General features: G+C 51.9%; 1 protein-coding gene across 2 annotated transcripts; it reads right to left on the reverse strand.

Moving 5' to 3' along the window:
• Positions 1–4,584: 4,584 nt before the first annotated feature.
• Positions 4,585–26,164, reverse strand: Pfas (phosphoribosylformylglycinamidine synthase). Of its 2 annotated transcripts, XM_003466161.5 has the most exons (28): positions 26,086–26,164; positions 20,589–20,765; positions 20,369–20,504; positions 19,820–19,925; positions 19,174–19,363; positions 18,963–19,068; positions 18,440–18,580; positions 18,198–18,322; positions 17,913–18,041; positions 16,742–16,873; positions 16,490–16,618; positions 12,935–13,008; positions 12,683–12,839; positions 12,360–12,421; positions 12,062–12,223; positions 11,709–11,834; positions 11,445–11,576; positions 10,977–11,207; positions 10,643–10,823; positions 10,476–10,559; positions 10,088–10,243; positions 9,756–9,875; positions 9,297–9,442; positions 8,968–9,175; positions 8,796–8,887; positions 8,601–8,715; positions 7,291–7,614; positions 4,585–7,210 (listed from the first exon to the last, which is right to left on the reverse strand). In XM_003466161.5, exons 2-28 carry the CDS (start codon positions 20,728–20,730, stop codon positions 6,903–6,905), a joined length of 4,014 nt encoding a protein of 1,337 aa, XP_003466209.1. In that variant the 5' UTR covers positions 20,731–20,765; positions 26,086–26,164; the 3' UTR covers positions 4,585–6,902. The 2 variants fall into 2 exon arrangements, with proteins under 2 accessions (XP_003466209.1, XP_063098484.1); XM_063242414.1 differs by lacking the exons at positions 19,174–19,363; positions 19,820–19,925; positions 26,086–26,164.
• Between the last annotated feature and the right edge of the window lie 615 nt (positions 26,165–26,779).

Raw genomic sequence — 26,779 nt, forward strand, 5'->3', positions numbered from 1 at the left:
ATCCCCACATGAGGGAGGTGTTCCTCCACCTCGGTTCCCACAACTGTCTGCTGTGACTTCTCAGCAGACACATACCCTCGTCGTCTCATGCCTGTTTCTCAGGGCATACTTCAGAGTTGGGGGGAGCAGGCGGCAGACATGGTGCGTGGCGGCAGGTATTACCCTGTGGCTTGTCCTGATCCTGTGGACTGCCATAGGGAGGGACAGGCCTCTCTCCCTCTCTCCCTTGTGGGCAGGGTGAGGTTTCCTTGGTCTAGAAGGCAGCCAAGCTCCCTGGTTGTTGTGGTTGTTGCTATTGTTGTGTGTTTGGTGCTGGGCATTGAATCCAAGGCCTCAGCACTGAACTACATCCTGTCTTTTTAATTTTTTAATCTGAGATAGGCTCTCGCTAAGTGGCTTGGGCTGGTCTTGAGTTTTCATCTTATGTCAGCCTCTCAAGTAGCTAAGGTTACAGGCACACTCCACTATGCCAACAAAGTACCTGTTTTGGGGGTTTGGTCTAGTTTTTTTAAGGTACCCGTTCTTAAACCCAGTGGGGCTGCCCCTTATTCCTTCCCTCAGAGTCTTTTAGAAGGTGCCATCCCTCTGGAAGTCCCCCGAGTCCAGCCTCCGAAGCACCACATGGTTGATGTCATCTGCTTTACCTGGCCCAGGCCACCTCCTCGTGAGTTCCCGCAGGTGAGATGTCCAGGAATGAGGGTTGGGAAAGGATCTAAGGGAGAGAAGAGTTTGCCTCCAGGGAAAGATAGGGCCAGCTGAGCCAGGACTTGGTGGGAAAGAACGAGGCAGCTCCCCACTCTCTTCTGTTGCTCCAGGTACCTTTCCAGGGCATCCCAGGACATTCCAGAAACAGGCAGCGGCAAGCCACTCAACCAGTTTGACTACATTCATGGTGGCCATTCATTCCTTCTCAGCCTCCTGTTCGGCTGCCAACCCCTTCAGTGAGGCTCCCAGGTCTGCGCACTCTCCCTCAGAAACTCTCCTCTCCTCACAGCGCCCCTCAAACCTTTCCAGGTCCCCTCCGACTGTGTCCTGGGTACCACCCCTTGTGTGTCCCACTGACACCTCCAATGCTACCTGTCCACTGCTGCTGGAGTGGTCATTTGCCCAGTGGCGCAAGCAGGAAGCCTGGGGGTCATCGTTGGCCACCCCCCCCCCGCCCCCTTCCTGGTGATTCTACCCTACCATGGGCTCTCTCCATCACCTCCGCCCTGGTCCTGACCTGCATTATTTCTGCCTGTGTAGCCTTCTACCTGGACTTCCCGTATTCTCTCCAACTTTCCTCTGCAGCAACAGTAATCTTCAAAATCACAAATCTGCTCCTGTCTATCCCTTCTACGGACTTGTTCACATGCTTTCCTGTTTCTAGGTTAACTCCCAGACCCCTTACCATGTCCTGCTGGACCTTTGATTTTGCCTGTTCTGTTTCCCATTTGTCCTTAATGCTCCAGACAGACTCAATTTTGTTCATTTCCCTAAGTGACTCTGTCTCTTGCCTCTGAGGCTTTGCAAGTAGTTTCCGTGAGTGCCGTCTCTGCCCCTTCACGTAATGAACTGCTCCGTGCATCCTTCTGGCTTCAGCTCACCCAGGGAATCCTTCACTAATCCCAAGTGTGGGACATATGCAGTAGGAGTGTGAGCTCAACAGGACAGGTTTATGTTACAACAAATCGGAGAGGGACCTCACCAGCAGCAGTGACCAGACTGGGTTGCTTTTTGTTTTGTTTTCTTTTTGAGACAGTCTCACTATGCATTTCAGGCTGGCCTTGGGCTCCCTTTGTAGCCCAGGCTGGTCTCAAACTTACTATGATCCTCCTGTCTCAGCCTCCCAAGTGCTGGGATTACCGGCGTATATCACCATGCCTGGCTAGATTGGCTTTTATACAGGCTATGTCTTTATAAAGTCAGGAGCATAAATTTGGGGGTTAGGGGGTTAGAAGAAAGTCACAAAGGGCTTCCAAGTGGAGAGCATGGAGTAGGTTACGGCTACGCACCCAGGAAAGGCTTGAGCATACAGGAGTGGTGTGTTCTCAAGGGCAGATCTGGACAGGGGTTGGGAACTGGAGTGTAGCTGTGCGCAGAGCCTCACTGCCCAGGGTGGCTCATCTGCAGCAGGTGTGAAGGCACACAGGGAGAAGGGTTTGAAGGGTCTCTGCTCAGACCAGCACGGCGGACCTCAGGTTCCTTTGTCCCCTGCTGAGTTCCCATCAGTACTTGTTTGAAACTGCTTGCCTCAAGGCTGCCTCCATCATGCGTCCCCTGGGCAGAGCTCAACAACTGCTGCCAAATGGTTCTCAGTCACACATCACTGTCCTTTTGTCTGCTCCTCCAGCCTGACCGCGGGAGCCGAGGCCCGGGCCCCTGGTAGGTCAGGGTGGCCATGTACAGCATTCTCGAGGGCTGTTCACAGGAAAATTTCCTGAAGCCCAGACAAGACTCTAAAATTTGCCCTTGTCCCACGGACAGCAGTACTTGGGTCTGCACATGTGGTGTTTACTGCCCCCACCTGTCCAATGCCAGAATGAAGATGGCTGGGCTTCTGCCAATCTTGAACTCCGCAGATGGCGCGGGTGGGGGTGAGGACATGGTTAACCAATCCGAGTCTGGTGGCTCAGCTGCTGGGAAGACACCCTCCCCAGCCGACGGGCTCCCAGCTGCCTGGTGCCCCTTTCCAGTCCCTGCCCCTTGCCCAGGCCCAGTGTGAAAACCACTGGGGGAGCTGGCCTGGGGAGCAGAGGCGCCCTAATGCAGGGGACTTCCCAGCAAGGCAGCCCCCACCAGGTGGTTCATCTGGGCCCTGCTGCCCACACTTACGAGTCTCCGGGCCCATCACCAGCCCACCCAGCCCTGCAGCAACCTGGCACTGACTACAAAGTAGCAGTAGGTGTGTTCAACGATCTTCCCATAGAACTGAAGGGCCCTGCTGGCTGCCTGGCAGGCATCACACTAAGAAACTTCAGGTTTTCCTGTCTCTCGCCACCACCATCCGCATCTTGCATTTGACCTGACATCAGGCCCTCTGAACACAGTGGTGGCACATGCGGGTATCCCAGCACTCCGGGAGGCCAAGGAAAGACCGGGTTAAAACCAGCCTGGGCAATTTAGCAACTCATTGAGATTCTGCCTCAAAATTAAAAATGAAAAAAGGGCTGGGGGTGTAGCTCAGTGTGAAGGCCCTGGGTTCAATCCCCAGTACCACTAAATAAAACAAATAAAATTAAACTGGGCAGAGCACACACCTGTAACCCTAGCACGCTGTGAGGCTGAGACAGGATTACAAATGTGAATCCAAACTGGGTAATTTAGTGACAACCCTGTCCCAAAATAAAAATCAAAAACAGAATTAGGGACATAGCTCAGTGTAGCGGCCCTGGGTTCAACCCCTAGCCCACCCCCTCACACACAAAAAAACCCTTGTAAACTGGAGAGACTGGAGGAATGAAGGGGGAAATTGTCTGCGATACACAGAGCCAAACCACCTGTAACCCCAATCCAGACCCAGTAAGCTCACTCCACTGAAGGACAGTCCGCCAGCCTGTACTAATTTAATTTAAACAGTCATACACATTTGTCCAACACACGCTAGGGTACCAGGCAGTCGGGAGGCAGTGGAATGTGAAAATGGAGCTCCTGGGTTCATACTCGTGTTTATATTCTACTGGAGAGATCTTTGGCCAGCACACTGTTTGATGTAAGACTGACTGGTGAAGCCAGGCGTGGTGGCGCATACCTGCAATTCCAGCACTCTGGAAGGCTGAGAAAGAAGGAAACGTGCCTGGGCAAGTTTCAGAGTAAAAAAGGATCTGGAATGTAGCTCAGTGCAAAGGTCCTGAGGTTCAATCACCACCACCATCATTTTCCCCTTGGGAGGAGGAGAAACAAAAGCTGGGGCAGGGGCAAGAAAGGGCAGGCTTGTAGAGCCAGCGGATGAAAACACAGCTGACTGCTGGGCGTGGTGGCCTAGGCCTGGAATCTCCTAGCACCTGGGAGTCCGGGCAGGAGGGTCCCCAAGCATTCAAGGCCAGCTCGACTATGCAGCCAGACCCTCTCAAAAAACAAACCAAACAGCATAAGCTGAGTGGCCCTGTTCCTGGCACTGCCTGAGGGTCAGTACTGCTTGGCAAGGTGACCAAACCAGAAATGACTCCACCTCCTAACATGCAAGTTCACCTGTCACAGCCAACGAGGCTGCCCGCGCTAGCCTTAGTCACTCTGACACCTGAGCCTTGATGTCAGCACCCAAACTGCACATTTGAGCTTATAAATTTAAAATAAGTATATTTTTCTCCCTAGCAGCAGCAGGAAGGACTGTTCAACTGTGAAAAATGATCCCTAGGAGTACCGCACTGTTCAGGGCTGCTCCCTTCGGAAAGAAGTAAGAAAAGGCCAGACATTTTCCCACAAACAAACCCTTCTGCAGCACTGCGGACGCAAGTGCTGTACCCCTGAGCCACCCGCCAGCCCCACCCGCCACCACTCTGCACTGTCCCATGACCTCTCCTTACCCCTCTGCCTGAAGCACGGTGCTGACCCTTCCTCCCCCTGCAGACGCACATTCCCACAGATCTAAGACGCCAGCCCCCATTTCCAGGGAAATTGCTTTAATCCAGAAGTCCCTTTCCGGGGAGCCGACTGACTGCAGTTACACCACAGAACCATCACGAGGAAGCAAGCTCTACACACTTATATGAGCAGAGGCAAGAGGCGCTGAGGAGAGCAGGCAGCAAGAAAGCCTGCGGATGCTGCTCCAGGCAGCAGGGAGTGGGCGAGCAGGGACCCCGCAGTCATTCAAGGTGTCTGACCAACCCTCAGCACTTTAAATCCCAGCGCTTAGGAGGCCGAGGCAGGAAGACTGCTGTAAGTTTATGGCCAGCCTGGGTCACACAGTGAGTGCAAGGCAGGGCTAAACTATACGACCAGACCCTGCCTCAGAAAACCAAACAGAAAACAGAAAACCAAACAAACCCTATGTACTTAACCTTAATTCAAAAGAAAAAAAGAAGGAAAAAGCGTGGCATGTTGGCATGTACCTTAATCCAGCACTCTGAGAGGCTGAGACAGGAGGATTGCAAATTCAGGTCCAGGCTGGGTAATTTAGCAAGACCTTGTCTCAAAATTGAAAAAAAAAAAAAATTTTTTTTTTTGAGACAGGGTCTTGCTGTGTAGTTCAGGCTGGTTTTGAACTCACTATGTGGCCCAGGCTAGCCTTGAACTTTTGGTTAACTTTTGGCTTCAGTCTCCCAAATGCTGGGATTGCAGGCGTGTACCACACCTGCCAAAAAAATTTTTTTAAAGGCAAAGGATGTAGCTCAGTGAGAAAGTTCTAATTTTTTTTTTTTTTTTTTTTTGTCTTTTTCTTTTTTTATCGGTACCAGGGATCGAACTCGCGACTGCCTGCTTGCAAGGCAGGTACTGAGCTAAATCCCCAGCCCCTTATAATTGTTGTACTAACCTTTTTTTTTTTTTTTTTTTTTTTTTTTTTTTAATGGTACTGGGGATTGAACTCATGACCTCACGCTTGCCAGGCAGGCGCTTATGCCACTGAGCTATATCCCCTGCCCAAGAGAAAGTTCTAGGTTTGATCCCAGGTAGAGGAGAAAAAAATAAGTGTGTACCTTCTTGGCTCAGTGGTGCTATATACAGGTATTTAAAAAAAAAAAAATAGCTGGATACAGGGTCTTGTATTATAGTCCAGGCTGGCCTTAAACTTGCAGCAACCTTTTGCCTTGGTCTCTGGGTGCTGAAATTAGAGGCAGTCCCACTATGCTCAGCGTATTACTTTAAATGCTGTTAGACCATAAATTCCTGAAGAGCAATGCCACTGCTTGGCAGAAAAAACACCAAGGGGCACGAATGATAAGATGCGGGGGCTGGGGATTTAGCTCAGCGGCTTAAGCGCCTGCCTTGCAAGCAGGCGGTCGTGAGTTCAATCCCCGGTACCGATAAAAAGGAAAAAGACAAAAAAAAAAAAAAGAATGATAAGGTGGGGGGCTAGGGATTTCGCTCAGCAGCACAAGCACCTGCCTTGCAAGCAGGCAGTTGTGAGTTTGATCCCCGGTACCAATAAAAAAGAAAAAAAAAAAAGAATGATAAGGTGGAGGGCCTGGGATTTAGCTCAGTGGCACAAGCACCCACCTTGCAAGCAGGTGGTCGTGAGTTCGATCCCTGGTACCGATAAAAAAGAAAAAAAACCAAAAAAATAAAAAGAATGATAAGGTGAGACCAATACACCGAGGGCACCCTTCTTGGAACCAAGGAGCAGCGAAGTTAGGAGAATCACACACCGAGATATTGAGCTCAGAGCCCGACACAAGGCCAGACCGTGTCAGAGACAACAGCATCCTTTACACCTAGGACAGCACACTGCAGACAGCACCAGACATGCTCAGGTAATACAGCTCTAGAATAGGATTGCACACTTCAAAAGGAATTGAGGAAGCTCCTGCTGTTTTCAGAAGAGGCTAATCTACATGCTGTCCAGACTCTGAGCCCTATGACAAGACAGAGGGGGACATGAAACATCCCTCAGCGCCCCAAGGAGGGAACGAGACGCAGGTGATGATGGGGAAGCGAAGCAAGGCCAAGGGAGCCCCTGCTGATCCCCCGAACCCTAACCTGGCCCGCAGCCTCCTTCTTCAGAGTCCTGGCCTGCTCCCTGGTGTGAGGAGGCCAGCCCCACAGCAGAGAAGCCCTGAGAACAGCTTAGCTCCGCAGAGCTCAAGCAGGCAGAAAAGGCAATTGGCCCAGCATTTGAGCAGCAACTGGACCGGCACTTTGGTCCCTGTCTGTCCAAGAGGTGTCTGGGAATCATGTGCAGAGCTCCTGAAGGTGACGAGGAGCATGCAGTGGGGAGGGCAGCACTGCTCAGGCACCGAGGAGCAGGCAGGCGCCTCCCAGCAGGCCTAGCAGCCTCCCTGGGTCCAGTCCCGGGCATTGATGAAGAGCTGCAGCCAGGGGGAGGTAGGGAGCACGTCAAACGGAGAGGGTCGCCATGCCCACTGCCAAGGCCTCACAGCTCGCTCGGGATGAGGCATGAGAGCCAGGTGGCGGCCGTCACGGGAGCAGATGCCAGCCACACCCCCTGGCGACCCATTGGGATTCAGAGGGTACTGCTCTGTGGGGTTCCCATCATCGTCTGCCCAGTGCAAAGGAACCAACCCGCTGGCCTCCATCTGGGCCTGGAGTTGTGGAGAAGAAAACGCCATGTAACCTAGGAGGAAGGAAGACGGAATTGAAAGCCAAGCTCCCTCAGCACCCCTGCCCCCCAGCCTGTCCTTCCCCTGGCCTGACCTTCTCCATGGGCACTCCACACGGGCAGCACCGCGCCCTCCATCCCTCGAAGCATCAGGGCCGGCCCAGGCCCCACACGGACACTGGCCCAGCGAGACTCGTAGCGCCCAGACAGGTTGTGGCACAGCAGGAGGCTGGGCTGGGGAGGCCAGGAGTCCTGGCCCACTGCCCCTGCCTCTTCCCTGGTGTCATCTCCTACCCAGCCCAGAAGAGCCAGCAGCTGGCAGCCATTACACACCCCCAGGCTGAAGGTGTCCGGCCGCTTCCGGAAGCGACTCAGCTCGGCCCTGGCCTTTGGATTAAAGGTCACGGAAGCTGCCCACCCTAGGAGCGAACAGAAAAGTCAGGGTGAGATGTGGGAAAGAGGAAGCCGGGAAAAAGGGCACAGCCGCTCCTCTATCCCAGCAAGCACTCCTGCAAATTCTGGGCAAGTGAGAGGCAGGAACTGCCTCACAGTCCGGGTCCACACTTTTGGTTAGCAATTTTTAAAAATTTTTATAGTACTTAGTTGCCTAACATTTATCTTTTATTTTGTGGGAGTTTTTGAGAGAGGGTCTTGCTATGTAATTCAAACTGTCCTTGAATTCACTGTGTAGCTCAGGTTGGCTTTGAACTCCTAGCGATCCTCTTGCCTCGGCCTCCTGAGTGCTGAGATTAGAGGCAGCCCTGGCTTTTTGCTTTTTTTTTTTGGGGGGGGGGCGGGTTCTGAGACAAGATCTTGTCATGTAGTGCAGGTTAGCTATGAACTCTTGGCAATCTTCCTGCTTCAACCTCTTAAGTGCTAGGATTACAGGCATGCACCACCATGCCCAGCTGCCTAACTTTTTTTTGTTTTTTTCAAGACAGAGTCTCACTATGCAGTCCAGTCTGGCCTTGAGCTCACTTTGTAGTCCAGGCTGGTCTTGAACTCCCAATGATCCTCCTGCCTCAGCCTCCCTAGTGCTGGAGTTACAGACATGAGCCACCACGCCCAGCTGAGCCACCTAACATTTAAAAATGAATTTCATACAAAGATTCCAAATTTTTGGTTTCTCCTGAAACACTGAAGGATCTGGCCATGTTAAACCATCTTTCTAGCATAACAATCTGCTCAAGCTGCATGGCAGCGGCCCCACTGGCTAGAAGTATGGCCTGCAGGTTAGCACAATCCCATCCAGCCCGATGCCTGGTCTAAATTACCCTCAGGTCTTCTGCTGGCACCTGGGCCTGAGCAGCATGCCTACTGAGCCCTGGCTCTGTGGTGGAGGGAGGCCAATCTGCAATCCTCGGGATGTGGTGGAACAGCACGCAGAAGCCCGTACACTACTCACCTTTGGCGGAGCCTAGGACATCGGCATAGCTAAAGCCACCCACAAAGGCCACACCACGGAACGTGTCCAGCCCGATGGCCCCAGAACAAAGGTCTTGCATGGTCACATCCCACACCTGCAGGGCAGGGGGAGAGGCATCAGAGGACAGGGCCTGAGGTGGATCGGGGCCCCCAGCTCCACCTGCAGCCTGCTAACCTCAAAGCCAGCCAGGTGGAAAGCATCAGCCATTTCCCGGTCTCCATTACTGCCCTCTTCTCTCAAGATGGCCACTCGGGGGCTGGGGCCACCTGAAAGAGGAAGCGTCTCTAGGTCACGGGGTGCTCCCAGGGCGGGCCCGGTGAACCCCGGCCTCGGCACACTCCCTCACCAGGCTCCCGGGACACGGAGGCCTTGGGGAAGGCCGGCGGTAAGCAGTAGTTGGGCCCCGTCCGCTCCTTTAGGCCTTGCTCCTCCTCTGCCACGCAGCGAGGATCCGCCTGCAGCCGGTCCAACTGGAAACTCGTCTCCTCCCAGAGGGCTCGCAGCTGCCCGACAGGCTCCTCCACAGCCACGACCCCGTTCACTGAGACCCGGACCTGGGGAGAGGGCAAGCCGAGCAGGCGCTGGGAGACGGGACAGCCCCCGATGGCAGCAGAGAGGCCTCGGCTTCCTCACCCCACTGCCCACTGAGTCCCGCTCTCTCCCTGGCTCCCTTACCAGGGCATGGGGCCCAGCCTCACGCGTGTGGCCCAGGTCCAGGCAGCAGAGGCCAGCACTCTGGTAGCGCTGTAGCACTCCGGGCACGTCGGGCTCCTGCACCTCCAGCACCAGGCCTGGCTCCTCAGCAAACAGCACTGCCAGTGCTGGGAGAGCAATGGAGGCGAGGCAGGGTGACTAGGGTGCTAGCAGGGACTGGGAGGGGGCACCGGGCGGGAAGCCTGAGGAAGCGGAGGCAGGAGGCAGGCTGGCCGAGGGCAAGGCAGGTGGGACGGAGGAGGCTGCACCAAGGACCCCGGGAGGTCCCCGAAGGGTGCGGTCAGAAACATGGTGGGCGCCGGAGGAAAGCACAGAAGACAGCTGGAGAAAGGGGAAAGGCTCACTCCATTCTTCACAAGAGAGGAGTCTGCAGGGTGCAGGTGGCCGTCCAGGCCTGACTCTACACCCCTCATTCCTCACCATCCACCCCAGGGGCAGGCACATCCGCTTCTAGCCCACAGTTTCCAGCAAAGGCCATCTCCAGCAGGCAGGTGACAAGTCCTCCATCACTGACATCGTGGCCTGAGCAGAGGAGGCGGTCTGGAGGGAAGGAGAAAAATGCTCATCGACCTCACGGCCTGAGCCTGAGGCTCCACCTGCTTCTGGAGAGCCAGGAGGTGTGTGCAAGGCTGGCACACGCAGAACTGGAGAAGAGCCCGCGGGCCCCTCTCTCCCGGCCCTCACTTGCTCAGCCGGTGAGCACCTGCCATGTCCTGACACCACACCACTGTCTCCGCAACAGACTTGCTCACCTCTCAGCAGCCCCTGTGTGATGCTGAAGGCGTGAACCAGGTTCTCAGGAAGGTCCAGGTCAGGAGGCTGCTCCCCAAGCTGGGAGAAGCACTGGGCCAGAGCTGTGCCCCCCAGCCGGTGCTGCCCAGGGCTCAGAGGCACGTACAAGAGGCGGCCTGGGAGAGGGGGTGGGGAGAGGGGAAGCCAACAGCTCAGGAAGCGCTCCCTAAGGTGCTCATGCTGGGAAGTCCCATTCCCAGCACGCAGAAAGATGCCCAGACAACCAACCCTAGAAAGCAACCCTAGTGTAGTCATAAGATGGGGAGCCCAGAACTCAACACAGTGGACCCTAAGCCAAAGACCAAGCTCAACATACATGATACGTGGAAGAAGGGAACAAAGCGCTACCTCTTCCTCCAGGATGCTTGAGGTCTGGGGTCACAGTGGCTGTGATGTCTGGACAGACAGCATAGGCTGAGATGACCAGTGCCCCTGCAGAATGAGGAGGAGAGGAGTGAGCCACTGCCAGCCTCACGCTGCCTTCCCACTCCCTTTCCTAGGAGCCCCAGCCTCACCAGGAGCCCGCACCGTCTCAGAGCCCACCCGGGCAGCCATGCTGAGGGAGTCCTTGCCACCATCCACCGCCACACCCAGAGCTGCCATCACTGCCACCATAGCCTCACAGGCATCGGCCAGAGCTGCACCCTCGCCTGGAAGCTTGGCTGCCCACATCCAGTTCCCACTGCATTTCACATCCTGGAAGCAGAGGGAACACAGCATTGGAAGGGACAGGAGATGCAGAAGGCCTTCGAGGTTCCAAGAGTGAAATGTGGGCAGAGGTGGGTGTGGATGTGGGAGTATCCCAGACACCCACCGGGGGCTCCAGCACAGACACGTGGGGGAACTCACTCGGAGGTCAGTGACCCGGGCAAACACCAGGTTGGTAAGGGCTTCGGCCACTGCCAGCCGGGCAGCGACCCTGGGGTCCAGCAGGCTCTTCACAGGCTGCTCTCCCAGGGCTGTGGCAGCCCCTACAAGCTCCTGATGACTCAGTGCCACAACGGCTACATCGGCCAGTGGAGTCTGCAGGGGCCCGACACACTGCTGCTGGGCCACAAGGCCACCTACCGAGCGGTCCACCTGTGGAATCAGAAAGAGCTGGCAAGGAGGTGAAGGACAGGAAGGCGTTCCTCCCTTGTCCTAAGGGACGGAGGGCAGTGGAGAGGCCTGGCTCCCCCCACCGTGCAGAGAACAGCTCTACACAGGATGGGAGGCTGTTTTGACCCTGCTCCTACTCCCACTGCAGACCCTTAGGGCGGGGGGCCAGGGACACAAACGCAGAGAAGACAGAGGGCTGAGGGGCTGAGCAGGGAGGACCTTGTTGGTGAGGTAGCGCTTGCTGGCCACGGCAGGAAGCCGCAGAACCCGTTCCAGAGCCTGGCGCACAGTCAGCCCAGGAGGCAAGGCCAGGGGCTGCAGCGCAGGGGGCTCCCTCTGAAGGAAGAACTCCTGCAAGAGATGGCAGCATGGGAGGGTGAGCAGCCAGGGAAGGCTGGGCACACAGTGCCAGAGCACAGGCAGGTACGGGGAGGTCTGGGAGGAGCCGCACCAGAAGCTCATTCCCGCCCCCACTCCACGCACCTTCCGAGGCATCTTGCCCAGCACCCAGTCGAGCTCCAGGTCCACAGGGGTTGGGGGAGGGGCTGCAGGGCAATCCCCTCGGCCGTTTGTTCCCACAGGACTCTCACGATCATCCACCAGCACTATCTGTGGACAACAGGACCAAAGTGAGATGGGGAACACTGGCAGGGCATGTTCCTAGACATCGGGCAGAAACTCCTTCCAGCCCTTCATCTGCAAGGTTCCTGCCTTCTCCCTGCCCGCCGCATCCCCCGCCCCAATCGTCCTCTCATTCCTCTCCCTGGCAGTTCTCCATCCCATGTACCCTGGAGGCTCAAGCCTGCCCTCAGTGTCTGCTCCTGGGACCAACTCACTCTCTTGTCCCCAGTGATGGTGCCCACAAAGGAAACCGGGCAGCGTTCCCGGGCACAGACGCGGCTCAGGAAGTCTCGGTGGGGGGGCCTCAGCAGAAGTGCATTTGACTCCTGATACTCAGCGCCCCAGATTTCCAGAGCATTCAAAGTTGGGTCACCCAGCTTCACAGCCATTGCAGAGGGGAAAGAAAATGAACAGTCGCTCTTGCATGCTCATACTGTTGCCAAGAATAAGGGAGACAGGTAGGATGGCTGGCACGGGCAGGGGTGCATGACATGGCTTCAGCGCAAGACCCACCTGGAAGCGGCTGGTGTAAATGATGGCTCCTGCCGGGTCACTCAGCTCCTTCAAGACGTTGCCTGGTAAAGGATTGCAGCAGAGGTGATGGAGTCATGGTCAGCTCCCGGCGAACGAAGAGGAGCCCCTGGCCCCCGAAGCACCACTTAATTCTGTGACCCTGCAGGAGGGGCTGACACACCCACACTATCCACCCGTCTGTAACCCAGACGTATCAAGAATGCACAAGGTTGGAGAAGAGGACCAGAGCTGGGGTGCTGATGACGGACCCTCCATGCCGCCTCCTAAACCAAACCTGGCAGGAGACCAGCTGCTTCTCTCACCATTGCCACCTGCGCCCTGGTCATGGAGGCTACAGATGGGGTTTCCCTTGGGGGCCTCCACACAAGCCCGGATCACACGGTTCATCTTTTGTTCCATCTCTGGGTCTCCTCGCTGCACAGCCCCGAAGTCTAGGTCACTAGAGTTGTCTCCTTGTACCTGGGGAAAACACAAAGCATAGTTCAGCTCAGCGAAATACTACCTACCAACGGGCCCAGTGACACCAGCTGCAACCTTAGCTGCTCCCCGCCCACCTGCACAGATGATGCAGCTCCACCTCCAACTCCAATCCTGTACACAGGACCTCCAACCTTCACGACTTCCATCCCTGCAGGGTGGGAGGCAGAACCAGAGTATGGGAGAAGTCCCCTCCAGAGGCCCCTGGAGTGAGGCAGCTCGACAACAGAGCAGCTGACATGAGGGGAACAGGACCTGGACACTCTACCAGGCTGATGGAAAGTGACCTAGCTCAGCCACCATGGAGAACAACGTAGACACGCCCATCAAAATCACAAGCACATCTCTGCTTTGATTGGGAAAATATACTTCAAGGAATTTATTCTGCAGTCTTAGTCACACAAGTATAAAATCACTATGTATAAGATTAATACTACATGCATACTTGTATTAGCAATAAGAATCAGGCTGGGGATTTAGCTCAGCGGCATAAGCACCTGCCTTGCAAGCAGGCGGTCGTGAGTTCGATCCCCGGTACCGATTAAAAAAAAAAAAAAAAAAAAAGAATCAAATAAATTATGGTATGTCCATCAATGAAACACTAAGCTGCCACAAATCATTAAATGTAACAAGTGATTTTATCAATATGGTAATGCTTTCTAAGACATACTGCTAAGTAGAACAAGGTACATAAGTACATATGCCCACTTGCAGCAGCAGGACTGACTTCCATTCGTAGGACTGACTTCCACTGACACCTGTAAAACATCTTAGAAGATCTAAACACATGGGGCTGGGGATTTAGCTCTGCGGCATAAGCACCTGCCTTGCAAGCAGGTGGTCATGAGTTCAATCCCCGGTCCGATAAAAATGAAAAAGACAAAAAAAAAAAAAAAAAAAAAAAAAGATCTAAACACATGGAAAGAGACCCCACATTCATAGACTGAAACACTTAATACTGTTAATATTATCCAAAAACTGATCTGCAGGGTCAACACAAAGCCTAAACAAATCCATCCACCTTTCTGAAGAAACTGACAGGTTGACACTTGAAACACTCAAAACAATACTACAAACAAACAAAGCTGGCGGTCTTACTACTTTCCTATTTTGGAGTGTTTGGTTTGGCAGGACCAGGAATCAAACCCAGAGCCTTACGCATGCTGGGCACATGCCACCACTAATCTATGTCCCACTACTACGGTGCCTCCATAATCAAGACACTGCCCTACTAATTAAGGACAGAAATACAAATCATGGGACAAAAATGAATCCAAAGTGAGCTTCTATACTTACAGCCGATTGCCTGTGTGTGTGTGTGTGTGTGGTGTTGAGGACTGAACTCAGGGCCTCGAATATACTAGCAGATGCTCCACTATTGAGCTGCAAATAGTAGTGTTTTTGAGACTGGGTCCTATCACATAATACACGATGGCTTTGAACTCTGTATTGTTCAGTCTAGCCTCAGACTCTCTATCCTTTTACGGCAGCCTCCTAAGGGTTGGGATTACAGGTATGCACTGCTGCACTGAGTGTCTATCTGGTACTTTTATTCTATTGTTTAGTGTTGCACCTTCTTGGCTTGTCAATAGTCAATTGGCTGAGGCAGGAGGCTTGTTCCAACTCTGAGGCCAGCCTGGACTACACAGTGAGTTTAAGCCTAGCTTGAGTTACCTAGGAGCCTTTCTCTCAACAAACAAGCAAACAAATGAACAAAGGCATGGTCTTTCCAAATTACTAATTTGCCCAGATTGGATTAAAACTTGTGATCCTTCTGCCTTCCAGGGATTACAAGAGCCACAACATCAGCTGAGACTCTAGCTCTTTAAGAAAAAAAAAAGCTGCAAAGTCATTCAAATTGAAATAACAACAAGATCCTGCTTCACACTCACCATGAGGACTATAATCAAAAGGACAGATAATAAATGTTTTTGAGGATATGGAACTTTGTTTTTTTTGGGTTTTTGTTGATACTGGGAATTGAACTCAGGACAATGCACTTGCCAGGCAGATGCTTGTGCTGCTGAGCTATATCCCCAGCCCCTGGGATATGGCATTTTGGAAAGCAATTTGGAAATTTCTTGTGAAGTTAAACATAGTTATGTGACCCAGAATTTCTGAGTTCTCTACACATAAGAAATGAGAACATACATCCCTACAAAGCCGTGGGCACAAGTGTTTGCAGTGGTGTTATGCTTTACTCAAGAGAAAAGCAACTCACCATGGGGAGCATAAACAGAAGGTGACACACCTAGCTAATGAGTTATTACTCAGCCTTAAAAAGGAACAGGCCAAGTGGCAGCGTGCCCATAACCCCAGCACTCAGGTAGCTGAGGCAGGAGGAGCATTACCAGCTCAAGGCCAGCCTGATCTGCACAGTGAGACCCTGCCTGAAAAAGACCAAAAAACAAAGAATGACAAAAATAACAATAAAACCAAAGAATGAAAGCCAGGCATGGTGGCTCTCACCTGTACTCCCCGCACTCACAGCAGGCTCAGACAGAAAGATGACAAATTTGAGCTCTACCTGGGCAATCTGGCGGCCTACTGAGACTGTCTCAAAATAAAAAATTTAAAGGGGTCAGGAAAAAGGGAGTGATGTAGCCTGGTGGAAAGGCGTTGAACAATGCCGGAAAAAAACTGGTGAGAGGAGTAAAGAATGAAACTCATTCACGCTACGATGTGAATGAACTTGGAAAAGAATATGCTAAGTAAAAGCAGCCAGGAACTGAAAGCCCAGAACAAACCAATCCATAGAAACAGAACGTAGATTAGTCAGGGCCAGGGCTGAGGTGAGGGCCGCTAAGAGACGCAGCATTTCTTCCTGGGGTGATGCAAATTCTGGAATTAGGAGTGACAGACCATGCCTCTGGAACACACTAAAAAGCATGACTTGTCGAGCTTGGAAGCCCAGCACTTGGGAGGCTGAGGCAAGAGGATCACTGTGGGTTTGAGGCCAGCCTGGACTACACAGTGAGACCCGGTCTCACACCCACCTCCCAAATTAAAAACAAAAACAAAACAAACACTCATTCATACACTTTGAAAGGATGAATTTTACGGGACATGAATTAAAGTGATTACTTGAAAGATTTGTGTATGTGTGTTTTAAAAAAGGGATAAACAGGCCTACCTGGGGGGCAGGAGGAGGAGTTTCCCCTGCAACCTTTTGCCTTTTGAATTCTGAGCCATGTGCCTGGGTGGCCTGGTCAATTATCCCAATTCCTCTGCATCTCTTAGCGTGATGCCCAGCGCACAATGGATGCTCAGTAAACCTTTGCTTGTTTGAACCAACCTAGCAGATAACAGCCCCTGGCACACAGCAGGTACTGGGTAAACACTGACTAGCAAAGTGTGACCCAGAAGCAGGGACCAGCGAGGGTGGGGGGAGGGCCCCCCCTCATGCCAGGCATAAGTAAACATGGGAGGAGACAAGAGGCAACAGATTGGGACCACTCTGCCGGCTGGCACAGAACCTTGTTCTGCCTTGAGCAGCTGTGCTGCGTGGTTGGGGGTGGGGATAACATGAGCCAAGAGATTAAACGCTGACCACTGAAACACCCTGTCCCCTCCCTACAGTGCCCTTGCCGGGGAGAAAGGGAATAGACACAGGGAACAGTGAAGGCTCTCACCTGGCTCTGGGGGCTCCTTCCCCACATGCTCAGCCTCCATGGACCCGATGCCCCCACTGAACATGATGGGCTTGATCCACTCTCGCCGCTGGCCATTTGGGAGCTGGAGGCCCAAGGAGCGGGCAAAGCCTGGAGCATGGACATTAGAAAGCCGAGGGAAAGGGACCGGTCACCCAGTCTCCTAAGCACTTGCCCAGTACCACAGCCCACTAGAACTAGGTATTTGTTATCTCTCCACGCCCTCAGGCTCACCAGCCAGGACTGGCTCCCCAAACTTGTTGCCATAGTCAGATGCCCCGTTACTGGCCTCAATGGCAATCTCCAGGGGCTGGGCAAAGTTCCCAGGGTACTGGAAGCTCAGATCCTCCCAGGGAAGACAGTAACCTGGGAGGGAAGAAAAGAGTTAAATGGACCGTAAGTACAGAAAATGGAAGAGCCGGCATCTGCCTACTCCATGGTTGGAAGGCTCCACTCTGTTTTCCGGTTTGGCACTTTTTTTTTGGTACCAGGAACTGAACTGACAACCTCATGCTCGCCAGGCAGGCACCGTGCCACTGAAGTATATCCCCAGCTGTTTTGTTTTAGAGACAAGTTCTCATGATGTAGTTCAGGCTGGCCTTGAACTCACTATGTAGTCCAGGCTGGTCTCGAATTCTTGGCAATCCTCCTGCCTCAGCTTTGCAAGTGCTGGGATAGCAGGCATGTCCCGTCACATCAGGTTCAGAAAGTGCCATTTTACAGAGGTGTAGAGCTTGCTAATGAAGACTCCTACACCAGCCTTCCTTCTCAAGCCTCTTTTCTCCCAGAACTGGGTATCAACCCTGGAGCCTCATACATGTTCTACACAAGAATTCTACTCTGAACTGTACCCAGCCCTAAAGCTTTTTCTTCTTTGCCTTATTTTTGGTACCAGAGATTGAACTCCCAACCTCACACTTGCCAGGCGGGCACTTAGCCACTGAGCTGTATCCCCGGCCCTTTTCATTTGGTGGTATGGGAGACTGACTGAACCCAGGGCCTTCCCACTGCGCTACATCTCCAGCCCTTTCTATTTTGACACAGGGTCTCACCAGGTCACTAAGGCATCCAGGCTGGGCTTGAACTTGTAATCTTCCTAAGAGGGCAGGTGTGCATTACCATGCCCAGGAAGACTTGAAAGGCTTCCTAAGAAACTGGGTTTTGGGAGCAAGTGGTGGCCAATCCAGTGTCACATTTTTTGGGTGAGTGGTCGCTACTTTCTAAAGGAAACCATGCTTCTGCAAAGCTAGTCTGGCACCCTCTATCTCCCCAGCCTCTACTCCTTACGATCACCGTCAGTGAAAACTCCCCCTCTAGGAGAAAGGCACCCAGATGACCCTGTGCACTGAGAGATCCAAGCTGGTGTCTGCTAGGGTCACCCACGAACACAGGAAAGTGATGGCACCTGGGATGCAGAGGTTTCCAAAGCAATAGCCAGCAGTGCCAGCCACCACGTGGGCGCCGCGGCCTGTGCACTGAACATCGCGGATTCGGCCTCCTGTGCCTGTGGTTGCCCCGCTGAAGGGGGACACCCCTGCAAAGAGAGGAGGAGCATGGGGGCCACAGAAAAGCACTCCACCTCTGACTGCCTTCAAGGACACAAGACAGCCAGCTTGCCTGCTTACCCAGGCTCGATCTCGGCCTTACCCACCACTCTGCTCTCACCCATCCCTCGTGGGGACCAGCCTACCTGTAGGGAAGTTGTGCGTCTCTGCTGTGAAGACAACATGCCTCAGCTTCTGCTGTTGTTGGAAGCAGCTTGGCTTCGTGGGGTCCTCAGGCTGCAGGAATCGGACTTCCTTCCCCTGGATTGCACTGTGGACACATCCGTCTGGACCTTGCTTCCTTCCTGGCATCTGTGCCAACCCAGCCAGCACCTGGGGCCTGCCCTCTCCCAGCCCTGAGCCTACCCCAGTTCAGGGCAGAGCTGACCTGCTATTGTCACAAAACTTGAGGACATTGTTGGGGTTTGAGGATGCCTGGGTGCTCATGATGGCTTCAAACAAGGAGTGTGTCAGCTTCTTCCCGTCCACATGAAGCTGGCCCTTGAAGAACCAGTGTCGGCTGTGCTCACTAAGGGGACACAGGGGCGAGGACAAGTCGGACCATGGCCACCCCTCTGTGCTGTTTCTGCTCGACACCATTCAACACCAGTGCTACGGCCAATTCATCCTTAGTGCACCAAAATACGCTCCAAAAATAAGATGAGGAAAAACCAGAACAAAGAAAGAAGTCCAAAACAATCTTGGTAGAGCACTTTGTCATCACAGATGATACACAACTAAAGTGACAGTGAAACCAACTTTGAAGACAGACTCCTGGACGGAAGTGGGAACCAGGACCTCAAACAGACTCGGGGAGGTTCCCACAGCAGGGAAGCATGGAAGGTGAGCCCTGTGGTCTTCTCCCCCAAATTCCTGGGCAAAGATACAAAGGATGACTCATTCCTCCTCACCTGTTGGACTGAGCCAAGTCAAAAGCCTCCACAGTGCTGGGGTTCCGCTGCAGCTCCTGGAAACGCTTGGTGTAGAAATCCAGGTCCCAGGAGTCGAGAGCCAGACCTGGGAGACAAACCCAGAAGAACTGACTTCAGGTCTCAGGCCGCCCCATCGCAGGTCCCAGCACTCTCCTGGACCTTCTGCTCTTCTCCCAGGGACCCCACTGACCTAGCTCCTGGTTGGCCTTCTCCAGGGCAGACCGACCCTCTCCCAGGATGTCGATGGGGCCACTGAGTGGGGCTGGGATACTCTCAGGGAGGAAGCTCTGGATGGGGTGGGGGAAGTGCTGCTCTGTCATTCGGTCATGCAGGGCAGCCAAGGCCACGGCCTTCATCTCAGCGGAAGGAGGGTGGGCAAACTGAGGATGAGACACACATGAAGAGAAATGACAGCTGAAGAACGATGAGAAATGGCCCATTGTTGGCCCTCTGAATCATCTACTCTAGCCAGCCCACTGCCACCCCCAGAGAAACTTCTATTGGGGGTGCTCGGAGTTTAACCCAGGACCTTGTATAGGCTAAGCAAATCTCCAGCCCCCCAGCACGTTTGTTCAGACTACAAAATGACTCCTCTTTCAGGGTCCACACAGTGGTGTACAGCTTAGTACACGGAGCACGAGCTGGATTTCCGTCCCAGTCACCACTCAACCAGGGATGTGCAGGTGCAAACAACCGGCACAACCTTAAAGAGTAGTCCTGAGCCCAGACCTCTTCCTGGCTTCTCCCGTTGCTTCCCTAGAGTCTAGGACCTAAATTATTCATCTCTGATCCATCTCAGCCTCCTGATCTGCCAGCCCAATCGCATACTGCCTCACCGAGAGTCGATAGCGCCGGGTGGGCTCCACACGGTCCACGGCCACCAGTCCAGCGGCGTGGCACACGGAAACAATGTTGGTGGATGTTGGGGTGGAGAAGTTCAGCCTGAGGAGCAGGCCAGATGGTTAGGGGCTGTGAGCCCTGGCAGCCCTCTGCTGGGACGATGGATCCTGCCTGATGCTGTTCAGCTAGCCTCCTGCCCATCACTGGCCCTCACCACTGGCTTCCAGCTCAGACTGGGCACAAAGAACCCTGACTTCCAATGTCACTCCAAACCACATCCATCCCCTGAGAATCAAGACTGCAACAACTTCTGTGAAGGGCTTTACTCCCAGAGCATGCCTGGGAGCTGGCTGTCTTCAAAGGCATCTGGCCACACAAGGAGAGCACATGCCAGCTCCCAGGTGGCAAGCAGGATGGGACAAAGGAAAAACAAATCTCCAAGGAGCACAGGAGAAGAGAGGTGAATGGAAGCAGAAGGGCAGGCAGAGTCTGAATGGAGGATGTGCCTTGGAACATGGAACAAGCTGCCAGGAGGAGACACGAACCTGGGCCCGACCTCCAGCAGCAGGTCACTGGAGCCAGGACGGAGCCAAGACTCCTGAGCAACGCCATCCAGGAACAAGGGGCAGCCGAACAGCCACTTTAGCTTCTGCATCTCCTGAGCGCTTGGGAGGGCCTCAGCTACAGAGAGACGGCAATGACGACCTGAGACTCCACTCCGGCACCGTGGCGCTTCCCTCAAGAACCCAACACCACCAGGCCCACCTGTCCAGTTCACGTTGTAGCACAGCTCAGTCTCCACATTCTCCAGCTCCGGCAGTTTCCCTTGCAGCCTCCGGAGACTGTGCTCAGAGCCTGCCCCCGTGTGGTCAGAGGGGCGAACGTAAAATCGAAGCACGAGGGCCATCTGCAGATGCTCTTGCTGGAGAAACCACTAAATTCCTAAAAAGATAGCATTAACTAGAGTCCATCTGTTCTGCTGAACTGATTTCAAATGCCAAAGACAACCAAGACATTGGGGATGGGGGGGGGGAAACGAAGCAGTCAGAAAAACAAGGGGATTATAACTAATCCTGTAAAACGTGGACTTTAGGGCTGTAGGTCAATAGGGGAACACGCACGTGGTGTGTGTAAAGTTCTAGGTTCAATCACCAAGCATACACATATACATACAATGTTTTTAAGATAGGGTTTCACGGGGGCTGAGGATTTAGCTCAGCGGCATAAGTGCCTGCCTTGCAAGCAGGCAGTCGTGAGTTTGATCCCCGGTACCGATAAAAACAAAAAAGACAAAAAAAAAAAAAAAAAAAAAAAAGATAGGCTTTCACTATGTAGCCCAGGATAGCCTCAAACTCACAACTGCCCAGCTTCCGCATCCGGAGTGCTAAGATTACAGGCACACACCATCACGCTGGGCTCTTAAGTAAGTTTGTCTGTTTTGAGACAGTCTCACTAGGTAGCCTAGCCCTGCCTCAAACTCATGGCAATCCTCTGCCTCAGCCCCCCAAATGCTACGATTACATGCACGTGCCACCACATCAAGCTCTTAAAAACGTAGGCACCAGTGATTCAGGGGAGGGGTGCACAGGCAGCACATTCTTGACCCATTTTGGAAGCATCAGTACTTTATTGGGGCTCCAGGCAAGGACCTAAAAACGCCACTATGAGGCTGGACACAGCAGCACGTGCTTGTAACCTCAACACTCCGGAAGGCTGAAGCAGGAGTACAAGTTCGAGGACAGTGGGCAACTCAGAGTCACTGGCTCAAAATAAAAAATGAAAACAGAGTTTGGGCACGGGGCATGGTGGTGCACACCTATAATCTCAGCGCACGGGAGGCAGGCTGAGGCAGGAGGAGTGCTGTGAGTTTAAGGCCAGCTGGGGCTACAAATTCAAGCTAGCCTGAACTCCATAGCAAAATCCTATCTCAAAAAAGGAAAAAAAAAAAAAAAAAGACGCCACATTAGCAATACAGGACATCAGCAACCTCCGCCCTCACAGAGCTTCGACAACAGGATGATTAAGGACAGGGGACCTGGGCTACCAGCTCAGCGCACCTTAGGAGTCACAGTCTCAAGGGAGAAATGGTGTCTACCGTCGGCTGAATGTCTTCGTCCCTGCCACATTCACACCCTGAGACTCTAATCCCTAACACACTCAGGGTCTTGTGTGTGCAAGGCAAGAGATCTAGCACTGCGCCACAGCCCTCCCGATAGAGCCCTGCGCAGTAATTGGTTGTGAGGAAGGGGCCCTCCTGACAAAAGACGGCCGGGACCCCAAACATGCTGCCACTCCAGTCCCAGGTATCTGGGAGAGTTCCAGCGTTTACTTTCCTTGTTTTTGCAGCATGTGGCTCCACACGTGTTCACATATACTAAGTATCCTACCACTGAGCGACATCCCAGCCCTTTTCATTGTCTTATTTTGAGACAGTCTTACTAAGGCCGAGTTGGGCGAGAAGTTAAAATTCTCCTGCCTTAGCTCCTCAACTAGCTATGATTACAGGTGTGCATTACTGCACCTGGGTAAACTCTTTTTTTTTTTGTACTGGAGACTGACTTACACCATTGAGCTAAATCCCGGGCCCAACCTGGCTAAATTCTGCTGCTTTTCTCGGTTTCTTTTTTTTTTTTTTTTTTTTTTTTGAGACAAGATCTTGCCGTGAAGTTCAGCCTAGTCTTGAACTATGTAGCCCACTCTGGCCTGGAACTCACAGCAATCCTCCTGCCTCAGCCTCCCAAGCACTGGAATTACAGGGATGTGCCACCCACCACACCTGGCAATTCTGTTGTTGTAAGCCATTTCACGTATGGTACTTTGCTACAACAGCCTGAACTAAGACAGCAGCTGAGTGTAAACCCAGAAGAGCTCATGTGAGCCGACTGGAAAACACCAATGATGGTTCCTCTGCTTTATCGCTTTCAAAGTATCCCATCCCTGCCAAAGGTAAAGCTGACATTCAAAGGCCTTCTGCAGCTGTCTCCAACTACTTTTCCAACTCTTCTTCTTCACTATTTTTTTGGGGGGGTCTTTTTGAGACAGTCTCGTTTTGTATAGTCTGCCCCCCCCCTCTCTCGTGCTCCAGCCTCCCAACTGCTGAGATTACAGGCCTGTGCCATCACGCCTGGCTAATTCTTAAAAAACAAAACAAAACAACTTAACTCTTAGATACAGGTGTGGTGGTACATGCTTGTAATCCCAGTACTCTGAGAGGCTGAGGCAAAAGGACTGAAGTTTGAGCCCGGGCTACAGTTTTTTAAAGGGGGAAGAAAAGGGTCTCCTAGGGATGTAGTTCGGTGCAAAAGCCCTGGGTTCGATCACCAGTACTGAAACAAAACAAAACAAAACTCCCTAATTCTGCCAGGAGCGCACCCCACACCTAGCCCCACTGTCGGTTTTAGTGACATTTCCTGGTCACCCCCCCACCTTGTGGTTGCTCTTCCTCAGTGTCCTGTGCTGGCTCCTAGAGCTCTCAACCTATAAATTTTGTCCAGGAATCTTTCCTTATTTCTCTTCTCTCTACCTGTTTTCCAGTGAACTTATGTAGTCCCATGGCTTTAAGTATTACCTACCAGAGCTGGGCATGGAGGCACATACCTGGCACTTGGGAGACTGAGGCAGGAGAGAATCACCACAATAATCTACATGGCCAAGACCATATCTTAAAACAAACAAAAAACCCAAAAAACAAAAAACCCCAGACAAAAAATAAATGTTACCTCGTAGAATGAACCAATGGAATTATCAACATTCACCCATTTTTTTTGATGGAAAATGATACTTTCTTTTTTTTTTTTTCCTCTGTCCAAAGGAGAGTATGGAAAATGATACTTTCATGTGGTTCAAGCTAACACTTTCCCAAAGGATTCTGTAACTTTACCCAATACTCACTCTCCCTAAAATTCCAGTTATTACATTCAAATGCTCACACAACATCACTACATAAATGTTTGAGAAACACAGCAAATAGTCTATTTTGGCCAAAACAGGAGTTTTGACTTATTCTTTCTCCAGATATCCTGTTCCTCTAAACCTCTCCACCTAAAGAAACACTACTACCATGTGTTCAGGTGCTCAAGTCAAACCACGGGAGTCAGGTGGGGATGTAATTCATTGTTAGAATATTTGCCTAACATGATTGAGGCCTTGGGTTTGAGACACCTTGCCCTGCAAAACAAAAACAAAACCCAAAGCATAGGAATCAACCTTAGTTCTTTGCCTCACCCTTTCTATACCTAATCCATCAGTGTGTCTACTTCTAAATAGCTTCCAAATCTCTCATCTTTCTATCTCTACTATCTCACTCTAGTCTAAGCTTTGGCCGCTTCTTTTACTTTTTATTTATTTTTGGTACTGGGACCTGAACTCCTGAGCCTTTGCACCAGGGCACATTCCCTGCCTCCTGCCTTAATTCTGAGGTAAGATCTCACTCAATTGCCCAGAGGGAGTTTTAACTTGCAATCCTCCTGCCCTAGCCTGTCAGAGTGCTGGGATAAAAGACATGTGCTTGTGTTGGTTTCTTGATCAGCCCTGATCCCACCTTTGCACAACTTCAACACATTTGTCACATGTCAACATAGACATCACGGGTTCCCATCACATACAGCATCAAATTCCAACTCAACGCTCTGGTGTTGAGAGTCTGGCTAGACTCTGGAGAGTCTAGCCACTCCATACCGCTCCACCCCTATCTTTAACCTGTCTTAATTCCAGCATATCAATCATACTACCTTCTGTTTCTCTAACTTGCCAAGCTCAGTCCTGGATGGCTTTTCTGCGGCCCTGATATTTGCATGGCTCATTCTTTCAAGGAAATTCACCTTGGAAAAATCTTACTTGACTAGCCACTTTTTTAAAGAGCCACTATAAGATGATTCTATTTTAGCCAGGCGTGGTGGCACACTCCTGTAATCCTAGCACCACAAAGGAGGCTATTGCAGCAGGATCGTTGCAAATTAAGAGACCAGCCTGGGCTACAAAGTGAGTTCAAGGCCATCCTGAATCCCATAGCAAGACCCTATCTCACGACAAAAAGAAAAAGATTCTATTTTAATTTCTTATGTAGTATTTATCACTGTCTGACTTACACTTCGCTCTACATTCCACACTAGACAAAATCTTTTTCTGGTTTTTGTCCCTCTTAGAATTGGGGATCTAACCCAGTGCCTGTGCACTGAGCTACATGCTCAGCCCTTATTTTATTTTCAATTTTGAGACAGGGCCCTTCTAAATCGCCCAGGATGGTCTTGAACTTGTATCTTCCTGCCTCAGTCTCTTCAATGCTAGGATTAAGGGCATGCACTACCATTCTTGGCTTGCTTTTGAAATAGGGTCTAGCTGTGTAGAGTTCTTTAGAGTGGCCTTGAACTCACCATAGTCCAGTGTGGCTCTAATTTGCAGAGGGATTTGTACCTCAGCTTCTCATGTACTGGGATTACAGACATATGTCACCAAACCCAGTTGAACATATATTTGAAACAGGTTTTCACTACGTAGCCTAAACTGGTCTTGAACTCAAAATCCTCCTGTCTCATCCTCAAGTGACAGGTAACCCAGGTATTTAAAACAAGAAAGTTAAAACTTTTGTATGGAATTATTATTATTATTATTATTATTTTTTTAATGAGGGCAGGTTGAAACAGATCCTCACTACATATAGTCAGTGTTGGCCTTGAACATCCCATGTGGCCTAGGGGTGACCTCGGAACTCGAGATTGTCTTGTCTCTGCTCCTGAAGTGCCAGGATTACAGGATGTGCGCCACCACGCCAGGCAGGAACGCTCTTCTTTCTTCAGGCCAGGCTTCCCGAAATGATTTTAAGATATTCATCTATCACTCCTAATGAAATACAAGCCCCGCCCCCAGAGGTAAAGATTTGTCTACACCAGGGCTGTGTCCCCACTGGACTACCATATGCCTGACACAAAGCAGATGATCGGCTGGGAGTGGCAGTTCACGCCTGTAATCCCAGAACAAGACTAGATCTCAAAAACATGAAAACGAAACAAAATAAAAGCAGGTGATCTACAAGATTTCTGTTGAAGAATAATGACACAAAGGGAGTTGTCACCCGCGTGTAGTGTCTGCTGAACGCGTGCCGAAGCAGATGAAAACATGCACCTAGTACAAGGGCGCGCAGGACCTACGTGGCCCCAGTTCGTTCTGGTGGGGACACTGATGCGGCCTGAATCGAAGATGGGATGGATGACGAAGGAACACTCCAAGAAAAGGGACTCCATCCACCCGCAGAAACTTTACTCACGTGAAATGTATCGCAAGGGCGCTTCAGGGAAGAATCGTGGCGCGCTTACGTCATCTGCGTGCGCCGCAGGAAAGGCCCGGGCGCGCGCACGCCGGTGACCACGCCCCGGCCACGCCCCCTGTGGTGGGCGAGGCGAACGCCTACTCGGACCCTGGGTTGTACCTTCAGTTCAGCGGTCTCGGATCTCTCGTTGCTGCGCAAACGCCGTATGACGGAGACAAGTTCTTTGAACACAGAAAGCAGAATAAGATTTTTTCCGTGTCCAGTATTCAATTTCCCTCACCCTTCTCTCTTGGCTTGCTTTCCCTTACTTTCTGAAGAGCAATTTTATTTCATTCCTAGAGTGATTTTATTTCATTCCTAGCGGACCAGGAGACACACATTTTTACATTTCCATATACTCACTAGTTACAATTACCACGATAATGGTGCGAAACATTTATTGAGCGAGGCATTTTATACCATGTCGGACCTTGACAGAAAACCCCGTTTTATGGAATTGGAAACTGAGGCTTGTTGCTATAGGAGCTAGTCCAACATGAACGGTGGGAGAGGGCTGGGGTCTCAAAGTCAGCACAGATTGTTCTTTTCTGCACGTGGCTGAGGTTGGTTAACTACAAGCCGCTCTCTGCAGTGACAGGAAGTGAGATGCGGGACTAGGATGTGAAGTGACCTTAACCAACTGGAAAAAAAA

Source organism: Cavia porcellus, unplaced genomic scaffold (genome assembly GCF_034190915.1).
Source record: "Cavia porcellus strain 051 isolate PalLab524CR breed Dunkin Hartley unplaced genomic scaffold, mCavPor4.1 scaffold_32, whole genome shotgun sequence".
Taxonomy (NCBI): domain Eukaryota; kingdom Metazoa; phylum Chordata; class Mammalia; order Rodentia; family Caviidae; genus Cavia; species Cavia porcellus.

Coding starts and splice junctions, on each gene's coding strand:
- Pfas (XM_003466161.5), bottom strand. CDS start 20,730: ATGGCCCTCGTGCTTCGATTTTACGTTCGCCCCTCTGACCACACGGGG. Junction 11,577..11,708: donor TGGGCAAGATGCCTCGGAAG/GTGCGTGGAGTG, acceptor CATCTCTTGCAG/GAGTTCTTCCTTCAGAGGGA. Junction 9,176..9,296: donor AGGCTGGGCCCCATGCCCTG/GTAAGGGAGCCA, acceptor CCCTCTCCCCAG/GTCCGGGTCTCAGTGAACGG.